The sequence below is a fragment of the Rattus norvegicus genome, chromosome 10, assembly GCF_021556685.1.
Source record: "Rattus norvegicus strain SHRSP/BbbUtx chromosome 10, alternate assembly SHRSP_T2T, whole genome shotgun sequence".
NCBI lineage: Eukaryota > Metazoa > Chordata > Mammalia > Rodentia > Muridae > Rattus > Rattus norvegicus.
The window spans coordinates 16,727,791-16,751,928 of NC_141543.1; the positions used below are offsets into that span (position 1 = coordinate 16,727,791).

Here is a 24,138-nt window from a genome sequence, read left to right on the forward strand (position 1 = left end):
TTTTTTTTTGGTTCTTTTTTTCGGAGCTGGGGACCGAACCCAGGGCCTTTAAATGTACTTTTTTAATTATGCTGTGTTTAGGTATGGCCCCCATAGTCTTATGTGTTTAAACAAGCCAATGGAGGCCAGGGAGGGGAATGTGATGGTTTGCATATGCATGGCCTAGGGAGTGGCACTATTAGAAGGTGTGGCCTTGTCGGAGGAAGTGTGTCACTGTGAGGGTGGGCTTGGAGACCTTCTTCCTAGCTGCCTGGGGATGCTCAGTCTGTTCTTGGCTTCCTTTGGGTGAAGATGCAGCAGGTCCTGCACCACACCTGCCTGGATGCTGTGATACTGCCATGCTCCTGCCTTGATGATAATGTACTGAACCTCTGAACGTGTGAGCCAGCCCCAATTAAATGCTGTCTTTTATAAAACTGGTCATGGTGTCTGTTCACAGCAATAAGACCATAAGACACTAACGAAGCTCAATTGTAATTCTAATCCTTAGAACTCCTCAAAATGTGATGTCTCCCTGCCTGTAATCCCAGCACTTGGCAAGCTGAGGTAGGAGGATGGTCATGAGTCTGAATGTAAGGCCCTCCTGGGCTCAGAGGGAGACCCTGTTTAAACATACAAAAGGGTCCATGAGATGGCTCATGGGTGTTTGTCTGCCAAGCCTGAAAGACCTGCATTTGAGAGCCAAAACCTACACGTTGGAAGGAGACCTGACTCCTGAAAGTTGCCCTTTGACCTCCATGAGTGACTATTACACAAACAAATGAAAGAGAGCTTTAGTTTCCACATGTAATGATCCAAACTTCATTGATGACCTTGGTGACTTGGATCTAGCCTGTGTTTCCAGAGTCTTCACCTTGCTGGCCAAAATGTCTTTCAGTTCTTCTACAACAGACTCTTTACTTCACACCTCACCCCACCATTGCCTTTCCTACCTTCCCTGCCCAGAGGCAACCCTATAATTCTGTTGGACACCATTGCTTTCCTTTGAGGTGCTGGGCATTTTGTGGCTTATTTATCGTCTGTCAGAGTGGAAGCTGTGTGATGGCAGGGACAGCTGGTGTGGTTCCCGGCTTCGTGCACGCAAGGGCGGTAACTCTCCCTCTACCCATGGCTGGCGGGCCTGAGGGAGCGCAAGCACTGCCATGCTCCTACTTTTCAGCCTTTCCCCCAGCAGAAAGGCCTGGGGTACTCCCACTTGCTCGCCTCACACCCGCAACGCGCCTCGGCTGACGTCACCCAAGCTCGTTATCTGAGGCGCGAAGCTCCGCCCTAAGCCGTGAGGCCAGGAGCTTGGGCCTTTCTCCAAAGCCTTCCCGTTTCCTCTTGACAGCTACGGGCTGAGGCAGCCATTCCTGCAGCAGCGCTCGGCCGGTGAAGGGCCGAACTGACGGTGAGTCACCTCTGAGTCTTCCAGGCGGCTTCCGGTGGGACCCCTCTTTCACTCCGAGGCGGGGGCTGGGCTTTGAAACCCTCGGCCCGCGTGACCTAGAACGGAGCCCCGCCCTCACCCCGCCGCCGCGCGGTGGGTGCCGGGAGTTGTAGGCCTCCGCCTCAGGGAATGCTGCGGGTGCGCCGAAGGACTACAAATTCCAGGGTCCTCTCCGTGCGGGGGCGGTGAGTGCTGCGAGCCCTCTGGTAGAGGGGCTCGTCTGAGCACCGGGCTGGACCCTTTCAGATTTCTGACCCCCTGGCCTCAGGCTCCTGGATTCCGAGGTAAACGGGGCTAGGTTGGCGTGGTGGAGTCCATTCCCTCTGAAACGCTACGCAGAATCAGGGCAGTTGATTTCGGTGTGGCTGCAGCTGCGGGGCTGTGAGGCTGCGAGGCTGCGAGGGATAGCATTTCAGGGCCCGAGCGACTGGGCCTGCAGACGGGATATCAGCCAGAGAAGGTCCAGCCCACTCGGGTGATTATCTCGACTTTCTGTATTTCTGTAAGGGAAGGCTGTGTGTGCCATTTCTCCTCTGGGTATAGAGGAACAGCAGTCGGTCCCGGAGGATCCCTGAGGCAAGCCTCAGAGACCCACGGGTGACCTTGGCGGTCTTGGAGGAGGCCGTCGTCCTCCTTTCCCCGCCGGTTTGCAGATCTGGACTTGGCTTTACGTGGCGCTCCGGCAGGACGTTAGGAAGGCGACGGGCTGGCGAAGCCCCAAGCCATCCAGGACCTTGGAGGAGGTGGGTCTCCAGGGGCCTCTCAACAGGTGTCAAGGAAGATGGAGTGAACTGGGTAGAATCCCCTGCACCAGAGAGACCTGGACTTTCTCCATCCCCCAGCATCTGATTGAGTGTTTACGGGGTAAGGCCTAGAAATCTGCATTTAGCAAGCCCTCCAGAACTACAAATGCATACCTGGGACTGAGAACCTTTGTCTCAGGAGTAAGGATCAGGGGCTCTGGAGAGAGGGCATTCAGTACTCTTTATATCAATTTTGTAGTGTACTCCGAACAGCATTGTCTGGGCAAATAGGACTGCTCTGTCTGGTACTTAGCTTCATGTTGGTGCTGACCAGAGTTGGGTGGGAAGAAAGAGGTGAGCATGTCTGTTCTTCTTGCTCTCTGCTCCTAAGAAGAAAAATATTTTCAGTCCTTCACTGTCTCAAAGACCTCCACTGCCCTGACGTTTAATTAGGAAAAATTCAAAGCATACGAAAACCGTTGAATCTCACAGTACACATCCATAGACTATCACCTGGAATGTACATTTAATATTGCCCTTTAACTCTGTACCTATCCGTCAGTTTTATTTTCAGGCATGCCAAAGTACACTGCAGATAGCGTATCTTCTCATTCCTAGTAAAGCTTGCATATTATTAACCAGACTTAGAAATTTTTGTTGCTTATTGATTTTTCTTTTTAACCTTGCCTATTTGAAAGTCAGTTTGCCTCCCAGCCCTGAAGATCCAAAGGGATTTGGAGGGTTTTCCTATAGGATGTGTTTCTAGAACCAGGAAGGACCATGGACGTTAAGAAGACTTAAGTTAGCTGACCAGAAGAAAGAATGCACAAAGAATACTTCAGGGAACAAAACTGTTTTGAGAGAGAGAAAATGGAATGTGTCCCAGAGGCCTGTTGTCCCAGCAGATTATGCTGGCAATAATTAAAGTGAGTTGTCTGCTTATCCAGCCCTTGGCCTTGTCTTCTTGGCTCTTTTGTACGTTCCAAGCTTGCCCAGTTTGAGCCTGCTGGTGCCGTGGATGTTTTCTAAGCTGAAGTGCACAGTTGGTGACCTCACAGTTACAGCTTTGAATCCCACAGGCCTCTCTGTACTTGGCTCCATAGCTGTGAACACCAGACTGTCACACACTCTCTTCATTTGAAAGGGAGAAGAGACAGGCTCTGTAAAACTCTCTGCTTTCAGAAACTCTACTTGGAGGGGGAAAATGTAAAGAGCATGAGCTTGGGAGACGAGGCAGTAAAAGTTTTGTCATTTATGTTAAGGTCTTGTAAGTGAAAGATGTTCTAGTGAGAGGTCAGCCTGTGTGGAGTTCTCCAGAGTTCTTGGTCTTTTGGGGTGGGGGGTGGAAGCATGGATGGGAGGTTTCTTGTCCTGTGAGAGAACTTAGAAGTAGATTGTACAAAATAGAAGTGGACCCATTTCTGGGAGGCACTCTGTCTTGTAGGAAAGGCTGCAGAGTAGTATCCCACTACGGAGGTGACAGCTCTCTACCCTCAGCCTGCCTTACAGCCCCCTCCTCTCCCAGAACTGCACAGTTCTGAGCCTGTGGCCCCTTGGGCCTACCTGATGCCTCGAGTCATCAGACCCCGCTGGTGATAGTAGGATCCTGGGACAGGTTTCCCAGACTACCCTGAAGGGTCCTCTTTGTAACTCTGAAGCTTTATGACAAGCTTTTCTTTTCCCAGAACCTCGTGTGCTCCGTTTATGCACAGAACAGCACCCAGACCAGATGAAGACCTGTGTCTGCTCTGAGTGCTGAAAAGATTCTTATTCCTTCACGATAGACAAAGAACATGAAACTTCATAACACAAAGAAGTCTTAGAAAAGCAGCCTGGGGGCTGGGGATTTAGCTCAGTGGTAGAGCGCTTACCTAGGAAGCGCAAGGCCCTGGGTTTGGTCCCCAGCTCCGAAAAAAAAAAAAAAAACCAAAAAAAAAAAAAAAAAAGAAAAGCAGCCTGGTGGTGCACCCTTGCATTCTCAGCCACTCTGAAGGGCAAGGTGGAAGGATTGGTTGCTTGAACCCAAAAAGATGGGCGGGGGGGGGGGGTGGTGTTGGTTTCTAAAAACACTGTTATTCTTCCCTTGAAAGCAGTTGTAGTGCATTTTCTTTACAGATAATATTTCTTGTCACCATGCTCTTGATGTGTGAGTGCCGAGAATCCCTTACAGGTCTGTCCACTGGATGGTCTAGCTTGTCAGTTGTTTGTTTCTTTCCTCTTCCTCTTCTTCCTGTTCTTCCTCCTCCTCCTCCTCCTTTCCTGTTTTGAGATTCTCTGTGTAGCCCTGGCTGTCCTGGAACTAGCTCTATAGACCAAGCTGGCCTCCAACTCCGAGATCCACCTGCCTCTGCCTCCTGAGTGCTGGGATTGAAGACACGCAGTGCCATCACCCAGCTGCTTGTCAGTTCTTTTTTTTTTTTTTTCTTTTTTTTTTTTCGGGGCTGGGGATCGAACCCAGGACCTTGTGCTTCCTAGGCAAGTGCTCTACCACTGAGCCAAATCCCCAACCCCTTGCTTGTCAGTTCTTAACTACAAGGTGTCCAGTTCAACTAAACCTCTGAATGTGCCTGAGAAACCACATAATCAATAAATATTAATTTAGTCTAAATTCAGATCCAATTGTGTGTTGTGCCTGGGATTCAGAAAAAAATGCAGTGAACATAGGAAGTAAGACGGCAGGGCTGCAGGGGCTGGGGATTTAGCTCAGCGGTAGAGCACTTGCCTAGCAAGCGCAAGGCCCTGGGTTCGGTCCCCAGCTCCGGGGGGGGGGGGGGGGGGGGGAGACGGCAGGGCTGTTTGGGTGGTGTTTGAGAAGAGTTCTATACTACTTGATGAGTATTATGGTTCAGTGATATTAAGAGTTGGGGGAATGGGACAGGACATAGTGTCCTTTGTGCATTTATTGTTGCTTCTTGGCTGATTGTCACTTGACATCTGTATCTGCCTAAGACAGTGGTTCTGATTCTCTGGGTATTAAGCGAGCATTTCACAGGGGTCATGTAAGACCATTGGAAAACAGATATTTACACTTTGATTTTTTTTTTTTTCCGGAGCTGAGGATTGAACCCAGGGCCTTGTGCTTGCTAGGCAAGTGCTCTACCACTGAGCTAAATCCCCAACCCCTACACTTTGATTTCTAAAAGTTGCAAAATTGGGGTTGGGGATTTAGCTCAGTGGTAGAGCGCTTGCCTAGGAAGCGCAAGGCCCTGGGTTCGGTCCCCAGCTCCGAAAAAAAAGAACCAAAAAAAAAAAAAAAAGTTGCAAAATTAGTAATGAAGTAGCAATGAAAATCATTTTACGGTTTAGGGGGAGTCACCACACAGGAGGTGTACTACATTAAAGGTCACAGCTTTAGGGAGGTTGAGAACCACTGCTCGAGGTGGTAACCTAGGTATAGCCCTTCTAGCAGAGGAAGCAGCAAGAGTTTCTAAATAACAAAGCAGGCCTTCACATCCTAAAATAACGGGTTAAAGTGAAGGCAGATCCCAGAAGTGGGAGCTGTCCTGGCCTCACTGTGATTATTTCTCCTTGGAGCTGACTATGATTCAGAAAGTGGCATTCTTTCTTGTTTTGAATATTGGCCATAAATAAAGGCACCTTCAGAAAGACATCTACCTCAGATGTGGCTGTGCTCTGCCTCTGGAGCTGAGGGTAGTGGGCATTTGGGTTAGGACTAGTGTAGGGCGTCCAGGGAGGTTAATTCCAAATCTCATGACTCATTTATTCAGCAGGTAGATCAGATAGATGGGTCAGAGCCGTGAAAAGTACAGTAGGAGGAGCTGGAGTGGACTGAAGGAGGTTTGGGACATAGGAATGATCCTACCTTTTCTCTCAAACCTTGGCCATCAGATGAGTTAGGGGTTTATTTTTGTTTGTGTTTTGTTTTGTTTTATTTGTTAACAGAATTAGAAGTACTAGTCAAGGTTTAAAGGAAATGTTTTAAATTGTCAAGAGTTGGAGAAATGGCTCTGTAGTTAAGAGCACTGGCTGTTCTTCCATAGAACATGTGTACAATTCCCAACACCTATGGCAAATCCAGTTCCATGGCATCCTATACCTCTTCTTGCCTCCTCAGACACTGAATGACATACAGGCATACGTGTAGGCAAAATCCCACACACATTTAAAAAAAAAAAGTCAGCTGAGAAGATGCCCAGCAGCAGGTAAAGGCATTTGACTTTAGAGTTTAATCCCCAGAACACATGTAGCAAAAAGAAACAAACTGCCTTAGGTTGTCCTCTGACTTCCAACAGGCATACATACCATGGCACATGAGCCCACCGATATTACATAAATAAGTAAATTGTAATTTTGAAGAAGAAAACAACGTTGGGACCCCTTTCACCCATCTGGTTTGGAGACTGGGGTGGCAAATAGAAATAAACTTTCTAGATGGGGAATCCTGCCGAGGAGTGTCAGCCATGCTGTAGTATACATATTTTATGAACTGTAGAGACTGTCCCCAAGTACCAGTCTGGGCTCTTGAGCACAGTGTTTGATCCTCTGCTGGGAGTAACTAATGCCCTGGCTCTAGGACTGTCCTGCAGGCCCCTGGCTCACAGACCTCCTTGTGGTTAGAGCCGTCTGCTTTTCTTGCCTGTTCTGTAAGTTCTAGCTCAGGTCCCCTTGTGGGTCTACAGTTCTCTGAGTATTGGGACTGTGAATTGAGTCATTACTCTTGCATGCAGTGAATGTCTGAATTAAGGAGTCAAGGGTCTTGGCTCTTGAATAAGTACTCACTTAGACCAAGAAACTTGGCTAATGTTGGGTTCACTGATATAACTGGCCCACGTTCAGACCTGAAGAACCCTGCTCTGTTCAGGGAAGAACTCAAATGATCACTTCTCAGCTCTCAGATTTCCCAGGCAGGTGTTGTGTGTCCTTTAAGGACGCAACCTTAGTTCTGACCCTTGGCGTAATCAACTTGGCTTCCATATATGCATGGCTTACCTATTAGCCACATTATGACCTGTTTCTCTGGCTTCAGTCTGTCCAAAAAGGAACTGTACCAGAGGCAGCCTTCCCCTCTGGTAGCCACCTATTTGATAATGGTACAGCACACAGTGCGAAGGGAGACTGGGACAAACTAACCCCTCCCACTTCCTAACTTATCCCAACTGCCTCCCTGCCCTCAGTGTGGGAGCTCCCCAGGTCCCCTCTCCCACCTGCTCTGGGGACCTTTGCATGTAATGTTTTGCCCGGACCTTTTTCCCACGCTATATGTAATTCACCTTTGCCTGTGCTGAAATGCTCCGTATTCAGTGAAGCCTTTGCTGTGTAGAATTAAGCTCTGTAGGACTCCTTCCCTAATTCTTATTCCTGTATCACGTACCCCTCTGTTTATAGTTCCCTCTCCCCAGTCTGTTAAGGAAAATGTCTCCTACCCAGATCGCCTAGGAAAGTGTCTGACACAGCAGACAGTGTGTATTGGCTGAATAGAATCAGGTACTGCCTGCGTTTCACTTGTTTTCCTGTTGAGCTTATCAACTCTGAAAGCACAGAACCATGGTATATGCATTCTTCTCTCAAAATACAGTTTTGAATGGAGAGTTGAATCCTCAGTTGTCCAATCATTGGATTAGTTCTAAAATCAGCTAGTAGAGCAAAGACTTCATGAGGTCACACTGCCCTTTAAGGTCCTTGAATGGCCTGTGAGCTTTGAGAAATGTGGAGAGACTGCAGCCCAATGACACATTTCATTTTGTTTCCCATTTTCTTCCCAGCCCTGCTTTCATAGGAAAAACCAGTGCGAGGCAGTGAGACTTCAGCCTTTTGTTCATGGCACCATGAGATCCAGGTAAACTTGAGTGCAGAGGATGAGATTTCACTGGTGAAGCTCTTTGTTGGGGTTAGGATCCCACCCACTCAGATGTTTGCTGTTGTGTTACAGTTTTTGAGGCAGGGCCCAAAACACAGCCCAGGACATTCTCAGATGTTCTATGCAGTTGAAACTGGCCTCGAACTTCTGATCCTCCTGCCTCTACCTTCCAAATACTTATACACTTGGACCACCATCCTGGGCATCCAGTGTCCTTTGAACATTTTGGACAGTGTGAGCAGAGAGCTAGAAAGCTGCAACGTTGTGAGAGTGTTTGTCAAGACAGCTGAGTCCTGGCTCTGCTCTTGTAGCCAAAATAGCTACATCACTCCTGAGCCCACTCCCCAACCTGTTGCTTCCATTTTCTCTACTGTAGTCTCCAGTAGTTCACATGGCTCCTGCTTAACAAGGGCTTGACACCCAAACGAATGTTAGCTGAGACTTCAGCTTCAGTTATCTCTGCTGCTTTTCTAGCCAGAAAGGTGAGAGACCTGAGTCAGAACTGTACACATGCCAGTGACAACTCCAAACATGACCACCTTCCCATTTCCCAAATCCAGAGCCATCGCACCAGCTGACATGAGTGAACATTGCAGGGTCCCATGTGTGCCTCAACTATAGGGGTTTGGTTGACTTCTGCCATGTGGTAGAGTGCATGTAAGGCGCCAGTTGCCTTCCACTCTGTCGACGTTGATTCCCTGTGTTTTGTTTCTTTCCGGGTGCCTCTGCTGACATCAGTGCATGGATCCACAGGGCAGCAGTGATGAGATTCCACTGTCACCCTGGACCAGGCACATTTCTCTCCGGTTTTGGGGTCATGCCTTGTGACTTACTGTATAGTTCTGGCTGGTCTGGAAAAGTGGACCAAGCTGGCCTTGAACTTAAAGAATTTAATACCATTTCTCAGAGTGTATGCTAACATACAGGGTTCTGTTTTTAAATTGCTCTTGAAAACGCAGTTGACAGTAACTTAGGGTTGATGAGGTCTGACTCAGGCCTGCTGTGTTCTGTGGTATTTTCTTTGCTTTTAGTAACTGCTGTTACTTCTATAGTGTCCAGTATTAGCAGTGACACATCTCTGCAGCTTCCCTTCCCCCAAGCAGAACTTTCCCTAGAATAATAGAGGAAGTGATGTTACAGGAGAGATCAGTATCTTAAGGATGACGTCACCTCATCTTTGTGAGAGAAAGTTTGGAGGGTGAGCTGTGTGAGAGAAGGGAGCCCAGGGGTGGTTTAGTTCTAGAATCAAAACATCTATGACTCCTTTCAGGAGGTTTGATGCCCACCTCCGGCCTCTGCAGGCACCAGAGCTGACACAAGTACATACACATAAAAAATAAAAATTTTAAAAGCAAAAAACTTGCACCTGGTGGCTATGACTGTGGTGACTATATGGCGTGACTACACATCAGGGTCTTGTGTGTTCTCCTTGGTCAGAATAACAATTTTAATCTCACTAGGCGCCTGGTGAAAGTAACTCAGAGATCTGTCTATTTTGTGTCAGTTCACTGCAGGCAGATGTCAGGACTTTCCCCCGCTACGGTTCCATTTTGGTGGCTTGAGAGATGGGTCTTTAGGCTTGTGGTGTTTCTAAAATTAACTTTCAGTCACCATGGCCTGCCTTGGAACAGGTGCCGACAACTTGTTTATCTCTGGTTGTGCCTGCAGCTGCAGCTCTTCATTTCCTCTCCTGTGTGGACTTCTCTCACGTCCTATGCCAGCAGCAGAATGTATAGAAACAAGCTCCTGAGGACAGAAGCAGCTCAGAGAGCAGGGCAAGGGCACAGGACCAGCCTAGGCTGTGTTCTTGGCTCAGAACCAATCATCCCCTGCCTCAGGCCCAGTAACCTCATCACCCTGTAGTGTATCATGTGTCCTTTGGGGATTTGCTTGCTTGCTCTCCTCCATCAAGTGGTTTGCTGGCTCTCCATGCAAGGCCTAGCCAGCTTGACAATCTGCTCAAAGCCCTGGGCTATGATCCAGAAGAGAGGTGGGAGTTATTCTACAAAGCCCGGGAAGATGCAGTGAGAGATATTTGTGACATCTGAGAGATAGAGTTCTTAGAAGCCCCTGTTTCGACAGAAACACTCGTCGTCTCAGGCACCTTTTTGGTTTGAAAAATGATAATATTTAAGACCTTTGAGCATTTTGAAGAAGGAGCTAGTGCTCATCATAGAAAAACTAGAATCTGCAGGTAAGTAAAAGGCTTCTGCATTTATGTCCTCTCAAGATCTCACTATTCAGAACTCCATTGAAGGAGGATTGCTCTATTCTTAACTGCTTGTGCTCAGGTCCTAGTCCATACCGTCTTCCATAGTTGTTAAAAATAGGTGTCCTTTCGGGTGTGAATGCAGTTACTTTGTAACTGTATTGGAGTTAGCCATCCTTTTGGCTGAATATCAAGACAATACATACAGATACCTTTGCTTGTGGGAATTGCTGCCCTCAAAGTGGAATATACCTGAAAGCACAACTTTCCTGCAGAAAAGTAGAATTAGCCTGTTCCTTGTGGCCCTTCCTTTGATGTCACAGGAAGTGAACGGAGTTTGCTGGGAGCTCTGATGAGAAATCGTTAGGATGTCAGTGCACAGTCATTGTCCTCACCTTGGCCTAGAAGTCATACCTACTTGTAAGGTTGGAACCACTAGTCTTATCTCAATTTGGCTTCTCTCTCTCTCTCTCTCTCTCTCTCTCTCTCTCTCTCTCTCTCTCTCCCCCTCTCTCTCTCCCCCTCTCTCTCTCCCTCCTTCCCTCCCTCCCTCCCTCCCTCCCTCAACTGAATGTATGTAGACCAGTTGGTCTTGAACTTACTTTCTCTTTGTTTCTTGCCTAGCATATTGTCTCTGGGCAGCTGTAGAAGCCCTAGCCTGGTTACACACTAATAAGTGCCTGACTTAGCTACACATCTGTGCAGAGTTTGGTGGAGAGGAAGATGGTGTGGGCCTGAGACATCCCTGTACCTGCATTCACTTTGAGCCTTTCCTTTCTGTCCAAATGATGGGTATCTATGCCAGCATGGTACACGCTCCATCAGTGTTCCCTACACAACAGCAGAAGCCCCTGCAGCCTCGTTCCAGGGCCTCTAGTTATCTTTCGTTTTTGTATATAGTGCTGGAGATATTAGGACCCTGCTCATATTAGGCAAGTGTTCTACACTGAACTACATCCCCTGCCATTTTTGTTTTTGTTGTTTTGGTTTTTTGTGCCCTTTCTTTTTTGCTTTTGGTGCCCCCTTTTTTTTTTTTTTTTTTTGAGAGAGAGGATTTCAATGTAGAGGCCCATGATAGCTTCTGTTGATAAAATTTCTTTCTTTCCTTGGGGAGACATAATACATACATACATACAGTCTACCCACTCACATGGTCCCAATAACAAAACAAGGTGTGATTCTACCAAAGTGTATTCTGGGTAATCACTGAATTTATTAGGCTATTGACAGAGCTTAGCGCATAGTAACCTTAAAGCAGCCATACTGGAAAGTTTGCAGCCAGCATAGATGATATACTTCCCTAGTTGTATACCATTGGGAGATATGGCTGGGTCTGTTTTTAAACAACAAAAAGCATTTATCCCTGACAAAGCCATTTACTTGGAAAGTTTAATAGAAGTGTTTTGATAGTTCATTTCCTGAAAAGACATATGCTTTTAGGCCCAAGTAACGCTGGTTTTTAAAATGCTAGTTCTTTTCTAATGATTGGAAGTTGTTTCCCAGGAGCTGACAAAAACAGGTTTATCTATCAGTGGATAGTTAGAGGTGATCCGAGTCTCCATGGCCATCCTTCATAAGCGGTATATTTCTCCATGGTTGCCGCACTACTGTAACCGCGTCCTATAGCCCGGCTAGCAGGAAGGAGAAGAGGGTCTGTGGTCTAGACTGAGCTGACTTCTGTCAGTGCCTCCATGGCCCAGGCACTAAGGACAGAGCTTAGTCAGATGGTCAGTGAATTAGCTAATCCACTGATTTCATAACGGAAGGAAAAACACAGGAAAGATGGCTTTGGGTGCAAGTAGCTCTCTGAGCCACCTACTTCATGGGGCTGTCATTCTTTACAATCTGTCACTGCTATTTTCAATGTGGCATAAGCACAGCCTTGATTTCATTAGGAGTGGATGATTTTTCTATGCATAGTAATTCGATTAAAAGCACCTTCTGGAAAAACTACTACTTATTACCTATGTAAAGCCCAGCATGTGGAGTTCAGTTCTGCCTCACAAGAACATTGTTTTCTAAAACAAGTCAAAGACTAAGGAATTTGTATAGGGCTCCAACCATTATCCTGATGTAGAGTGCCCGGAAGACCTATGCTCTTAGTGTGTCATTGACAGGCAGGAAAGGAAGGTGGCTCTTCTCCATTGCTAGCTGAGGTTTTGTCACCACCCCCACCTCTTGTTGTTTCTGAGACAGGATCTTACTATGTAGCTCCAGCTTTCCTGAGTTTTCACTACAAGAAATTAAACCTATGGCTTCGTGGATGCTGTGTTAGTTAGGGTTTACTACTGTGAGCAGACACCATGAAAAGACAACATTCAATTGGGGCTGGCTTACAGGTTCAGAGGTTCAGTCCGCTATCATCAAGGCAGGAGCATGGCAGCATCCAGGCAGGCCTGGTGCAGGAGGAGCTGAGAGTTCTACATCTTCATCTGAAGGCTACTAGCAGAATACTGGTTACCAGGCAGCTAGGACTAGGGTCTTAAAGCCCATGCCAACAGTGACACACCTAACTCAAATAAGGCCACACCTCCAAATAGTGCCACTCCCTGGGCCAAGCTTATTCAAACCATGACAGGTGCTAAGCAAGTGCTCTGCCACTGAGATCTCAGAAGCCTGTGCTTTGGAGGGTCTGGGACCATCTTCCCTGACCTGTGGTGTCTTGAAATCCGAGGTTTGGAGCTTAACAGTAGTCCCTGTAGCTGGGTCCTCCTGCAAACCTCAAGGCTGCTGTCCTACGCAGCTAGCACAGCCACCTTCATCACTGTTTCCTCTTTCTTTCCTTTGCCTGTTGGACTTTGTCTCCTCCAAGCCTTCCTTCTGGGCTTTGAATAGGGCTGGGTCTAGACCCCAAAACACTGCTTCTTCTGGCTTTTGTTTTTAATGGGACCACTGAGTAGTTGTTGGAATGAGGGCTGACTCAGCTGTGATACTAGCCCCAGTGACTAGTTGTTCCAAGAGCAGCACCAGCCATCTGGATCTCACCCCACATGGCCTTCCTACACATGGCCACCATATAAGCCTGTGTTAAAACATACTTTTAGGGTATTTGGGAAATCAGGATAGGGCAGCCATGTGACGTTACCCAGAAGCCAGTCTGATCCAATGATACACTTGGGTTGTAATGACCCATCACATTGCATGACTTTCTGCCCTGTCCAGCAAATGGGAGACTGTAGGTGAGGCTGAATGTCCTGCCCTGGGGCCAGATGCCAAAGACCTACTTCCAGAGACAGTCGAAGGCCAGCTGGTGTTTTAATCCATGGATGCCACAGGGGACCACCTCTGTGAAGGGGCAGTCAATGATCCTGGGAATGCAGCTCTGCAGTATGTGAACCCCACTCCCATGCCACTGGATCCAGGGTACAATGCCTTCCCAGGAGTGTTGCTGACTTGGGGAGCTCTAGGCAAGTCCCATGTGTCTTAAGAGGGCAGTCTGACAGGAGAGCAATCTTGAGGATTTCTCGGAGGCTATGACCTCTGCTGTTTTGGAAATGGATGCCACAGGGGTGAGCTGCTCAGACTAGGGTCTGAATATCTGACTATCTCTGAATGTGGTCATCGCAGGTGACCACAGGCACCATGATCAGAGATCAGATAACTCCAGGATAGAGGCATTGGTTCCTGTAAAGTAACAGGCTCTTTTTTTTCTTTTTACTTTTTTCTTTGTTGAGAAACACAGTTTACAGGTTTCTCTGTGCAGAGCCCTGGTTGTTAGAAACTTGTTTTGTACTCCAGGCTGACCTGGACCTCGGAGATCCACCTGCCTCTGCCTCCCGAGTAAAGACCTACACCACCACCTCGGGCTCATGTAACTGGTTCTTTTTATTCAGTGTTCTTGTGGGCCAACCCCTGGCGTCCAGCAGAGGACATTTCGTACACCCTCTGGTAACAACCTTCCTTCCATTCTGAGAGGAAGGCAAATGAGTTAACCAAGGCTCTGATGTCAGAGCCAGATAATGGTGGAGCTGGATTTAGTAAGGTTGATGCAGAGTCCTTGTCCCAGCTGCTTGTTTAATTTAAAAAGCTTGCACAGTAGCAGGTGTCTCCCTGGGGTACAGTTCAGATAGAACAACAACAGGCTCTGATTTCCCTAGGGAAACAGAAGACTCTAGGTCTCTTTGGCAGTGGAGAATTGACCCTGCATTCAGTCTAGTGGGGTCATCTCTCTAGTACATGGTGTCTTCTGCAGCCTGGAAGGAGGATTTCCTGAGGTATAGGGCGGAGGTCAGACTATCCTATTAGTAGAGCAAAGATGGGATTAGACCTTGACTTTGCACTGTACTGGTATTTGCACAGATGCCTCAGAACTAAGTTGAAAGAAAGTACTGGAGCCTGAGTTGGATCAAGGCAGGGGCATCGACCTGCACCAGTCTTTACCACTACACAAAGCAGCGCACACATAAAGAAAGGTAGTAAAAATTAACTTTATTCTTTTTTATGTTTAAAAATAGATTTGATTTTTGTTTGTTTGTTTGTTTGATTGGTTTTGTTTTTTCAAGACAAGAGTTTCTCTGTGTAGCTCTGGCTGTCCTGGAACACTCTCTTTAGACTGGGCTGGCCTCAAACTCAGAGAACCACCTTCTTTGCCTCTCCAGTGCTGGGATCAAAATATTCACCACCATCACCTAGCTAAAGATATGTTTTTATTAGTTAAAAGTTAATGGCTAGCCAGTGAGATGGCTCTGTGGGTAACGATGCTTAACATGCAAACCTGATGACCTGAGCTCTGCTCCAGAGCTCACGCAGAGTTGGATTGAGACAACTGACTATAGAGAGTTGTCCTTGGACCTCCACACATACCATGGCAGATGTGCACAGACCATAAAGTGTAAAACACTTAATAGCAACAAAGTACAGTAAAAACCTTTTCCTTTAACTTTACACAAAGCTTTGTCACAAGAAAATGGTTATTAAACTAAACACAGCTAATAAAGAGTTTCACAGTAACAAAGAAAAAAGCTACTGAAGCTTGAATTGACCAGGCTTTGTGCGCAGGGGGTGCTATCTCTGTGTCGTTTGGATTTTAGTGTATGTGCTGCCAAAGCAAGCACAGCTTTATCGATTCTTAGTGTGCATGCACATAGCTTTTGAACATCTCGTGTGATAAAGTGTGAGGCACACAAGAAAACCTCAAGCCTGATAGCCACACCAGGACTGATGGCCATCTGGGAGTTCCAACTAGCTGCTTTTCCCTCTCGTGCCCAGAAAGCAACTGTCAGGGCTGGAGGGACAGCTCAGCAGTTAAGAGCACTTGCTGCTCAATCAAAGGACTAGAGTTCAGATCCCAACACCCACCTCAAATGGTTCACAAATGCTTATAACTACAGCTCAAGAGACTGACATTTTCTTCTGGGCTCCAAAGCCACCCATAAATACACATTAGCAAACAGATAAACAGACATAAGTACATGTCTTAGTTAGGCTTTTATTGCTATGAACAGATACCTTGACCAATGTAAGTTTTATAAAGTTTTATTTAATTGGGGCTAGCTCACAGGTTCAGAGGTTCAGTCCATTATCATCAAGGCAGGAGCATCGCAGCATCCAGGCAGCCATGGTGCAGGAGGAGCTGAGTTCTACATCTTCACCTGAAGGAAGCCAGGAGCAGCCTCAGCATCCTAGGAGGAGATAGGAGGAGGGTCTCCAAGCCCACCCCACAGGGACACACCTCTTCCAAAAGGCCACACCTTCTAATAATGCCACTCCCTGGGCCAAGCATATGCAAACCATCACAGCACACTTTCCTTTTTTAGTGCAATTTCTGGGGGTGTTAGTGGCCAAGCACACATAAAGCATTTGAGGTCCTAAGTTCCCTCTTCTGTGCTTCCCAACTTCCCCAGAGAATTACCAGCAGAAGCAAACGGGTGATTTAGATATTCAGAAATACTGTGTCGAATACAAAGGAAGTAATTCCATACTGTAGGGGAACTGTTTTGTTTCTTTGTATGTTGCTAGTAACTTCTTGGCTTTATTTTATGTTGAGGGTGTGCCACAGCATCTGCATGGAGGTAAAGAGACAACTCTGTTCTTCACTTTTTGTGGGTTCCAGGGTCAAACTCAGGCTCCAGGACTTGCATGATGCACACTTGCACTTACAGAGCCCACTGGTTGACCAGCCACTGGTTGGGTAGGGTTTATCACATATATGCCTGGTGCCTGTGGATGTCAGAAGAGGGCATTGGATTCCCTAGAACTGAATGGTTGTGAGCTACTGTGTGGATGCTAAGAACTGAACAAGGGCTCCTCACTGCTGGGCCATCTCTTTGACCCCTGGTTTGGATTTTTCAAGGCCGTGTCTTACTCTGTAGCTCAGTTTACTTCACGTTTACAGCCGTCTTCCTGCCACAAAACCCAGGTGAGCCACTGTGTTGCCACTGTTAAGTTGTGTTCTGTTGGTGAGTATTAATTGGAATTTTGGAAACTTAATCTGCCACTGTAAGCTCAGTATTTATTTATTTATTTATTTATTTATTTATTTATTTATTTATTTATTTATTTTTGGTTGAATCTAGGACCTTGCACATGTAAGGAAATTGCTCTCCCTGAGCTACAGCCTTAGCCTTGAACTACTTTTTATTTACTGTCCTGGAACTGGCTCTGCCTACTGAGTGCTGGGATTAAAGGCTCGCACTACTACTGCATGGTCAAACTAACTTTAAAATTCTTTATTAAGTATGTAAGAGATATTTTCTAATATTGTATTGGGAGATAATCCAATTGAAGTCCTTGATAATCTGGTATAAAGTCCACAGAACAAGAGTTTGGAGAACCATTGGTCTTGTAGACCTGGAAAGAATCATGTCAGAAAGTCCCTCTGAGCCTTGTCCTCTCTGTCACCTTTTGCCTCATCCCCTCAGTACTTGTCTTCAGTCCTGTGAGAATTTGTGTATAGAGCTGACCCAGCTGATTGCCCCAATATGTCTCAAGATGCAAAATTCCCCTTTCTCCTCCTGGACTTGGTAGAATGCCTGTTCACTGGCACTCTGGGAAACAGAAAGACCATGGGAGTGTGTTGGTTACCCTCTGTTGCAGTGTGTAGGACAGTTTCAACCAGAGAGTTAAGTTTGCCTTCAGCCCCTACAGCTGTGCTGTCACCCCACTCCAGGGCCCTGTATCAGCAGACAGGCTGCTAGGCGCTCTCTGCCTTGGCTTTAAGTCAACTGCACTGCATAATGAATAGTTGAGAGCCAAACAGAATGCAGCTCTCAGGCCCCTGAGGCCTCGTACTTGAAACTTCTCTGGGAAGCAAGAGACACAGGAAAGCGACTGAACCTGGCACCAAGAATCCATGCTCCATTTCTTTCTCACTTTCCATTCCGAGTGATTTTTTTTTTTTAAATCCCAACAGCAGTTTGTTGTAGTGAAACACCATAACCAAAAGCAACTTGGAGAGGAAGGGGTTACTTTAGTTACAGCTTACAGGTTATAGTGTATCACCACCAAGGGACATCAGGACAGGAGTTCAAGGGGAAACCTTAAAAAAACAAACAAAACGAAAAGCACTACTTACTGGTCTGCTGCCAGACTCACAGGGTTACTACTGCCCAAGGTTATTGTGGCCACTCCTACATCAGTTAGAAATGAAGACTTACTGAAGGTCAGTCTTACAGAGGCAGTTTTTCAGTTGAGGTTCTTGTTTCCCAGTGTGCAGGTTGACAAGATTAGCTACCATATCAGGCAGTACTGCTGCCATCAGGGTCCTATTTTGGAATCATGTGCTTTTCCAGGTACAGCCATGTGCTACATAATGTCTTGGTGAAGGATGAGTTTCATGTACAACAGGATCCCATCAGATCTTTTTCCTAGCCATTTTAGTTTCTATAACGTGTGGTATTTATACTACATTGAATTGCTGAGTAATTTATTTGTAAGAATGCTTTCCCACTGTTAATTATGTTTGGTGCTTTTAATATGGTAATAGAGCTTTAGGCTGTCACCGTGATGTAACTGCAGAGCCTCCTCCCCATGGATGTCCTAGAGATTGGGATGTGCCCGGGCCTGGGGAAGGGAAGGAGGTTTCTCATACAGGAAGGTAAGGCCTCCTGACATGCTAAGGTCCTGGACTTGAGGCCAGGTTTGTCTGGCTCCAGATCTCTTTGCTGTCCATTCTGTTTACTGGACACAAGGCCACTCCTTTCTTCTCTGGGGGGGGGGGGCAGGAAAGGAGTTCTGGTGCTTTGCAGATTGGGGGGTTTTGTTTTTGCCCCCTTGTAGCTGAATCATACTCCACGTGGCCTGGGTTAGGGTTGGGGGAATAAAGCAGTTTTGCTCGATTCCATGGCTCTGTGGTGTTCCTGAGTTATGGTAGGCATCTCAGAATGTCAGTTGCATCCTTGTTTCTGCGAAAACCCCCATCTGGAGTTCTTCAGCGAAACAAGCCCAGGCTGGTGGGTAAGTGTGGCCAAGCAGAGGTAGAGTACGCAGCTCCCTGGCAGAGCTTCCTACAGAGTGAGGGGAAGCCAGGCAGGGTTGTACTGCGGGTCTCCTTCTGGTCGTTACTTGGAATAAGCAGCACTCACAGCAGCTGAATGAAATGCTCATGGCATTATCTGTAGGTTGGAGCTGTGAAATGTGAGGGTGGCTTTGTAGAGTGGTAGTCCTGTAATCTGAAGTAGTGGACCTGTTTCTGGAAGCCTCAGATGTGGGCCTGCCTAAGGAAAGATGGGCTGAAGCTGTAGTTGGGTGTGGCAGAGCAGTAACTTCCTGCACAGGGCACAAAGGGTGTTAGGCTATATTGATCATGAATGGAGTTTCTCAAACTTGTATTAAAATTTGTCTTAGGATTTTATTGCTGTGAAGAGATACCATGACCACAGCTCTTAGGACAGTTAATTGGGGCTGGCGTATAGTTTTAGGGGTTTAGTTAATTATCGTCACGATGGGAAGCACGGCAGTGTGCAGGCAGACATGGTGCTGGAGAAGGGGCTGAGAGTTCCACATCTTGATCTGGGAACTGGACTGTACAACTGGACATGGCTTGAGCACATATGAGATCTCAAAGCCTGCCTCCACAGTGACACACTTCCTCCAATAAGGCCACACTTCCTCTAATTGCTACTCTCTTCAGACATTCAAACACTAGTCTATGGGGACCATTCCTATTCAAATCACCACAAAATTGACCCCAAAGCTTGGATCTGATCCCTCTGCCCCTGATTTGTTAAACTTAGGAAGCCAAGTTGTCCTGGTGTGTGCCTATATAATTCTAGCACATGGTAGGCTAGGCAGGAGGATAAAGAGTTAGAGGCCAGACTAGACTACACAGTGGGACTCTTATTTCGTTTTTTTTTTTGTTTTTGTTTTTTTTTTTTTTTTTTTGTTTTTTTTTTTTCAGAGCTGAGGACCAAACCCAGGGCCTTGCGCTTGCTAGGCAAGTGCTCTACCACTGAGCTAAATCCCCAACCCCGGGACTCTTATTTCAAAGGGGGAAAAAATTGAAGTGGCTTGGTACTTCTGTGTTTGGACTTACTGTAAGGGCTCTAGGCTTTGCTAGAAATGCCATTTTTACTGAACATACCATAGTACTGGAGTTTTTCTATTTGTTACTGCTTTTCAGTTAATAAAAGGCAGTCCCCACTTCAAAATGCTACTAATGACTAAATCTTTTATTTTAAATAGAGTGAAGGCAAGACCTGAGTGTGTCTACTTCTCCACTAATGCAGTATGGCAGGCTCCGAACATTTTTTTTTTTTTTTTGGTTCTTTTTTTTTGGAGCTGGGGACCGAACCCAGGGCCTTGCGCCGTCCTAGGCAAGCGCTCTACCACTGAGCTAAATCCCCAACCCCGGCTCCGAACATTTGATGAAAGGAATAAAACATTGTTTCTTTTGACTGTCTCTTTCCTTTTCATACCTCCTAAGCAAAATCTGAAGACAAACCAGTGCCAGACACCAACCCACAGCTGACTCCTTTTCCTTCCTATCAGGCATGGGAATTGGATCTGTAGCTGGAGAGTGGTGGGCACACAGGATTCAGCAGCTGTGCTTGGGGAGTGGAGTGGTTAAGCTGTGAGTAAGCATGGGGGAACAGCTTACCTGGAAGCCTATGGTTAAAGCTTTTGCTTTCTCTCTTTCCCTGAAATAGCCTCCTAGATCTGTCTCGGCTGAATTACTCTCACCCGTTTCCATTCTGTGTGCACCAGAAATCTGAGGTAAGAAATCACCCCTTTCCAAACCATGTTGCAGCCTGTGATAGAAGTCTGCCCCTCCATGGCTCAGTTAAGAGTTGGGAAACTGTAGCCAGGGTTAGGTTCCCAGACAGGATTGCTGGGCCTTGTCATCAGAGTTCTGTCCTTACCCTCCAGCTTCCAAAGAAATGTGGATGACCATGGAGCAGTATAAAGGATGGTAGCTCTGGTGGGTTGTCCCTGGCAGAGGTAGAGTATCCCAAGTGTCAGAGGGAGCTCAGTGGTCGCTGATGCTCCCACGGGCACTGCTGGATCTAGCCACCAACCTGATCCTTCTCACACGTTTGAGGAAAGGAATGGTGGAAGGACTCAGGCACTTGAGTTTGAGCCAGGGAATCGCTGAGGAGCCCGAGAAAACCCGTGCTCGGGTTGATGGCTTCTGAAGATGGGTGGTCACAACAGCAAGGAGCTAAATTTGTTTCTCCTCCAGATCCAGGAGTATCAACAGCAAAGATGTCTAATGAGCCACCCCCTCCTTATCCAGGAGGTCCTACAGCCCCACTACTGGAGGAAAAAAGTGGAGCCCCACATACCCCAGGTAAGGATGTTAAACTGACATTAGTAGAGGTCTGTATGAGGTCCATAAATGGGACTGCTGGGCCAGTACCGTGTCATTGGCCCTTAAGGGTCTTTCCTGACCTCTGCTTTCTGGGGTCTTGCCACAGCTCTCAATTCTAAGTGAAGTTGAGGCTTTCCAAATCCTGCTTCAGGGCCCCCCTGTGTCCCGCTTGTGTGGAGATCAGCTGAGCAAATCTTCCTTCTGCCCATCTCTATCCAGGCCGAACCTCTCCAGCTGTGATGCAGCCACCACCAGGCATGCCACTGCCCTCTGCTGACATTGCCCCCCCGCCCTATGAGCCGCCTGGCCATCCAGTGCCTCAGCCTGGTTTCGTGCCCCCCCACATGAATGCAGATGGCACCTACATGCCTGCAGGTGAGTCCATTATGGAAAGTCATCAGTCATTTCATATACATTGAAAATGGTAGTTAGAAGGAACTTACCATCCATCGAGCAAGGTCACAGTGGTTCATGCTGAGGAATGTGGTATGGTGGGAGCTTTGATAGGGGTGGTAGGGGTGATTTCCCTATTAAGGACAGAAGCCCCCAGGGGAGGCCTGGACCCAGTAGCTCACTGGCACTACACTTAGGTCCTGCAGTATCTGGGGTTAGGTTGTGTTGTCTTTGGTGTTTCAAACATTGACTTGCAAAAGAAGCCTTATGTGCTTGAGAGGAATGATACTTTCCTTCTTTCTTAAGCCCCATCCTTGCAGGCAGAACAGTCTTGACAGGCCAGAGTCATGGAAGTGGAGTTGAGCTATGCTCCTAGCTTTCTGCCACATCTGTCTGTCTTGGTCTCAATGTGGTAGGGATCAAATGGGTCATTATAACGGTCACCTCGAGCCAAGGCTTCTTCCTGCCGACACTCTGGCCCTCTTGGGGAAGACAGCAAAAAGCTGTGGGTTGTGCTTTGAGTGTTGGGATCATAGGTTCTGAGTTTTCCCAGCTCAGTGACCTCTCTGTGTGTTGTTCCAGGTTTCTACCCTCCTCCAGGCCCTCACCCACCTATGGGCTATTATCCACCAGGACCCTACCCACCAGGGTCCTACCCTGGCCCCGGGGGCCACACGGCCACAGTATTGGTCCCATCAGGGGCAGCCACCACGGTGACAGTACTGCAGGGAGAGATCTTTGAAGGCGCCCCAGTGCAGACAGTGTGTCCTCACTGCCAGCAGGCCATTACCACCAAGATCTCCTACGAGATAGGCCTGATGAACTTTGTGCTGGGTTTCTTCTGCTGCTTCATGGGGTAGGTGTGGGGCACTGGTAAGTGGTTGGTACTGCTGGGGCTCTATATGCTGCCTGAGCCTTCTCAGGACTCAGCCTGTCTCTGTCTTCAATTCAGGTGTGACCTGGGCTGCTGCTTGATCCCCTGCCTCATCAATGACTTCAAGGATGTGACGCACACATGTCCCAGCTGCAAAGCCTACATCTGCACATACAAGCGCTTGTGCTAACAGAGCCAGACTTGGACTCCCCCGCCTATCAGTCTGGCCCCATGTGCTTTGCTCCCCATGCTCAGTGGTTATTACTCCCCAAACCCCACTTACGGTTGGAAGTTTTGCCACTGTACCCTGGAAATCCTGTCCTCACCTTGCCCTTCCCTGAGCATCCGACTCTTCCAGCAAAATTCTGTTGGATTGAAGGCCAAGGGCCAGTGGGTGGCATGGGGGTGGCACTGATCCTGTGTGTTGCTTGGACATTTGCAATTCAGAAGATAAGCTAGAGTGGCTCTCTTACTGGGGTCCTCATTTCTCCTTTCTGTGTAAATAGACGGTTCAGGCTGGTCCTTATTCTTCCTGGGACCAAAAGCACCCAGAGGCATCAACAGGCCCCCCAGACTAGGGCCTACAGTGAGGATCGTGCCTGGAACCACAGTTCCTGACCTGCTGGAATGAAGTCAGGGTGTCATCTAAAGTTAAGTGGACCCAAGCAAGACAGGGTCTTATGGTTTAAGTGGGGTTTGTTGTCTCGGGTACCAAGATAGGGAAAGAAATGAAGACTGCTAACCCTGGACCTCAGAACTCTCAGGTATGGAGACACCCAAGAGCTGCCTGGTATAAGGCAGAGAGGATGCTGGGCTATTTAAAGCTCTGGTAACGAAGAAGAACTTGCCCCTGTCCTCACCTAGCTTCTTTGAGTCAGTCAGTATGCAGATCTCCTTTCTGGCCACACCTCTGTGAGCCCCTCTATTTTCTGGGGCCGGAAGGAATGAATGCCCATGAGCCTGTCCTGTCTACTTCTGTCTCTGTGCTATGTAGGTGCAACTTCTGCCTGGTGGTTTGCTGACATGGCAGGTCAGAAGCACCTCCTTGTAAGTTCATTGGTCTCTGGAGTAAGTGCCAGCCTTTTTGCCATAGTTGACTTGCTTCCATATTGGAGCTCCTCAATAGGAACGAACAGCTGTGGCACCGGGGACCAGGAAAGAAGTCACAAGTGGTGGGAGTATCCTAGGGACATGAGTCGTGCCCTGGGTGTAAGCCCAAACCTGTCCATTTCTTGAATGGTCTGTGAATATGCCCATGTGGACGCTGTAACCTGCTGCTGTCCCTCTCCTGGTCTCACACACTGCATGGCCTCCTATCACTGTGAACTGTGGCCTGGTCCCAGTTTGTAGTTTCATTAAATTGGCCCTTTCACTCCCCTGCCCTGGGCCTCTGCTGTCTTGCCTGGCTTCCTTCTTTTCTGAGAGACAGGGTGGGACTACAGGTAGTCAGTCTAGTGGCAGGCAGGAGCCTGGGCCTGGGAAACAACACATTCAAGAACCCAATTACACCAAACCAGAATTATATATAGACCTGCCCTGGGGGAACCGAGCTGTTCTGGGCCAGGGCATTGGTTTCTACCGTTGCATAATTAGATGTCCAGGCTTCTGAGCCTGCAAATTGGAGCCCTGTCCTAGCTTAGTGACCTCCTAACCTATAGCTATTGCTCTTTTGTCCTTAAAGAATACAGCACTACTGGACTAAGACCTTATATCTGAAGATGACACACTGAAGTCTCGGCACTCAGTTCTTGGTAAAATCAATCTTCTGAACTGTGAAAGTGGTGAGCTCAAGTCTTTTTGAGTTTCCCTGCTGTTCTACCATTTTTTTCACACAAAGACTTTTATAGGAATAGATTCCTACTAATAAAGACATTTAACTTCACATTTCTATTTTAGAGCATGAATTGCTTAAATTTAAGTATGTA

At 47.4% G+C, this 24,138-nt stretch overlaps 1 protein-coding gene across 14 annotated transcripts; it reads left to right on the forward strand.

Annotated features, from left to right (window-relative positions):
* Window positions 1-1,276: 1,276 nt before the first annotated feature.
* Cdip1 (cell death-inducing p53 target 1) lies at window positions 1,277-24,095 on the forward strand. Of its 14 annotated transcripts, none has more exons than XM_087572776.1 (8): window positions 1,277-1,390; window positions 7,896-7,969; window positions 14,499-14,611; window positions 20,285-20,351; window positions 20,818-20,925; window positions 21,166-21,321; window positions 21,922-22,195; window positions 22,292-24,095. In XM_087572776.1, exons 5-8 carry the CDS (start codon window positions 20,841-20,843, stop codon window positions 22,401-22,403), a joined length of 627 nt encoding a protein of 208 aa, XP_087428902.1. In that variant the 5' UTR covers window positions 1,277-1,390; window positions 7,896-7,969; window positions 14,499-14,611; window positions 20,285-20,351; window positions 20,818-20,840; the 3' UTR covers window positions 22,404-24,095.
* The last annotated feature ends 43 nt before the right edge of the window (window positions 24,096-24,138 follow it).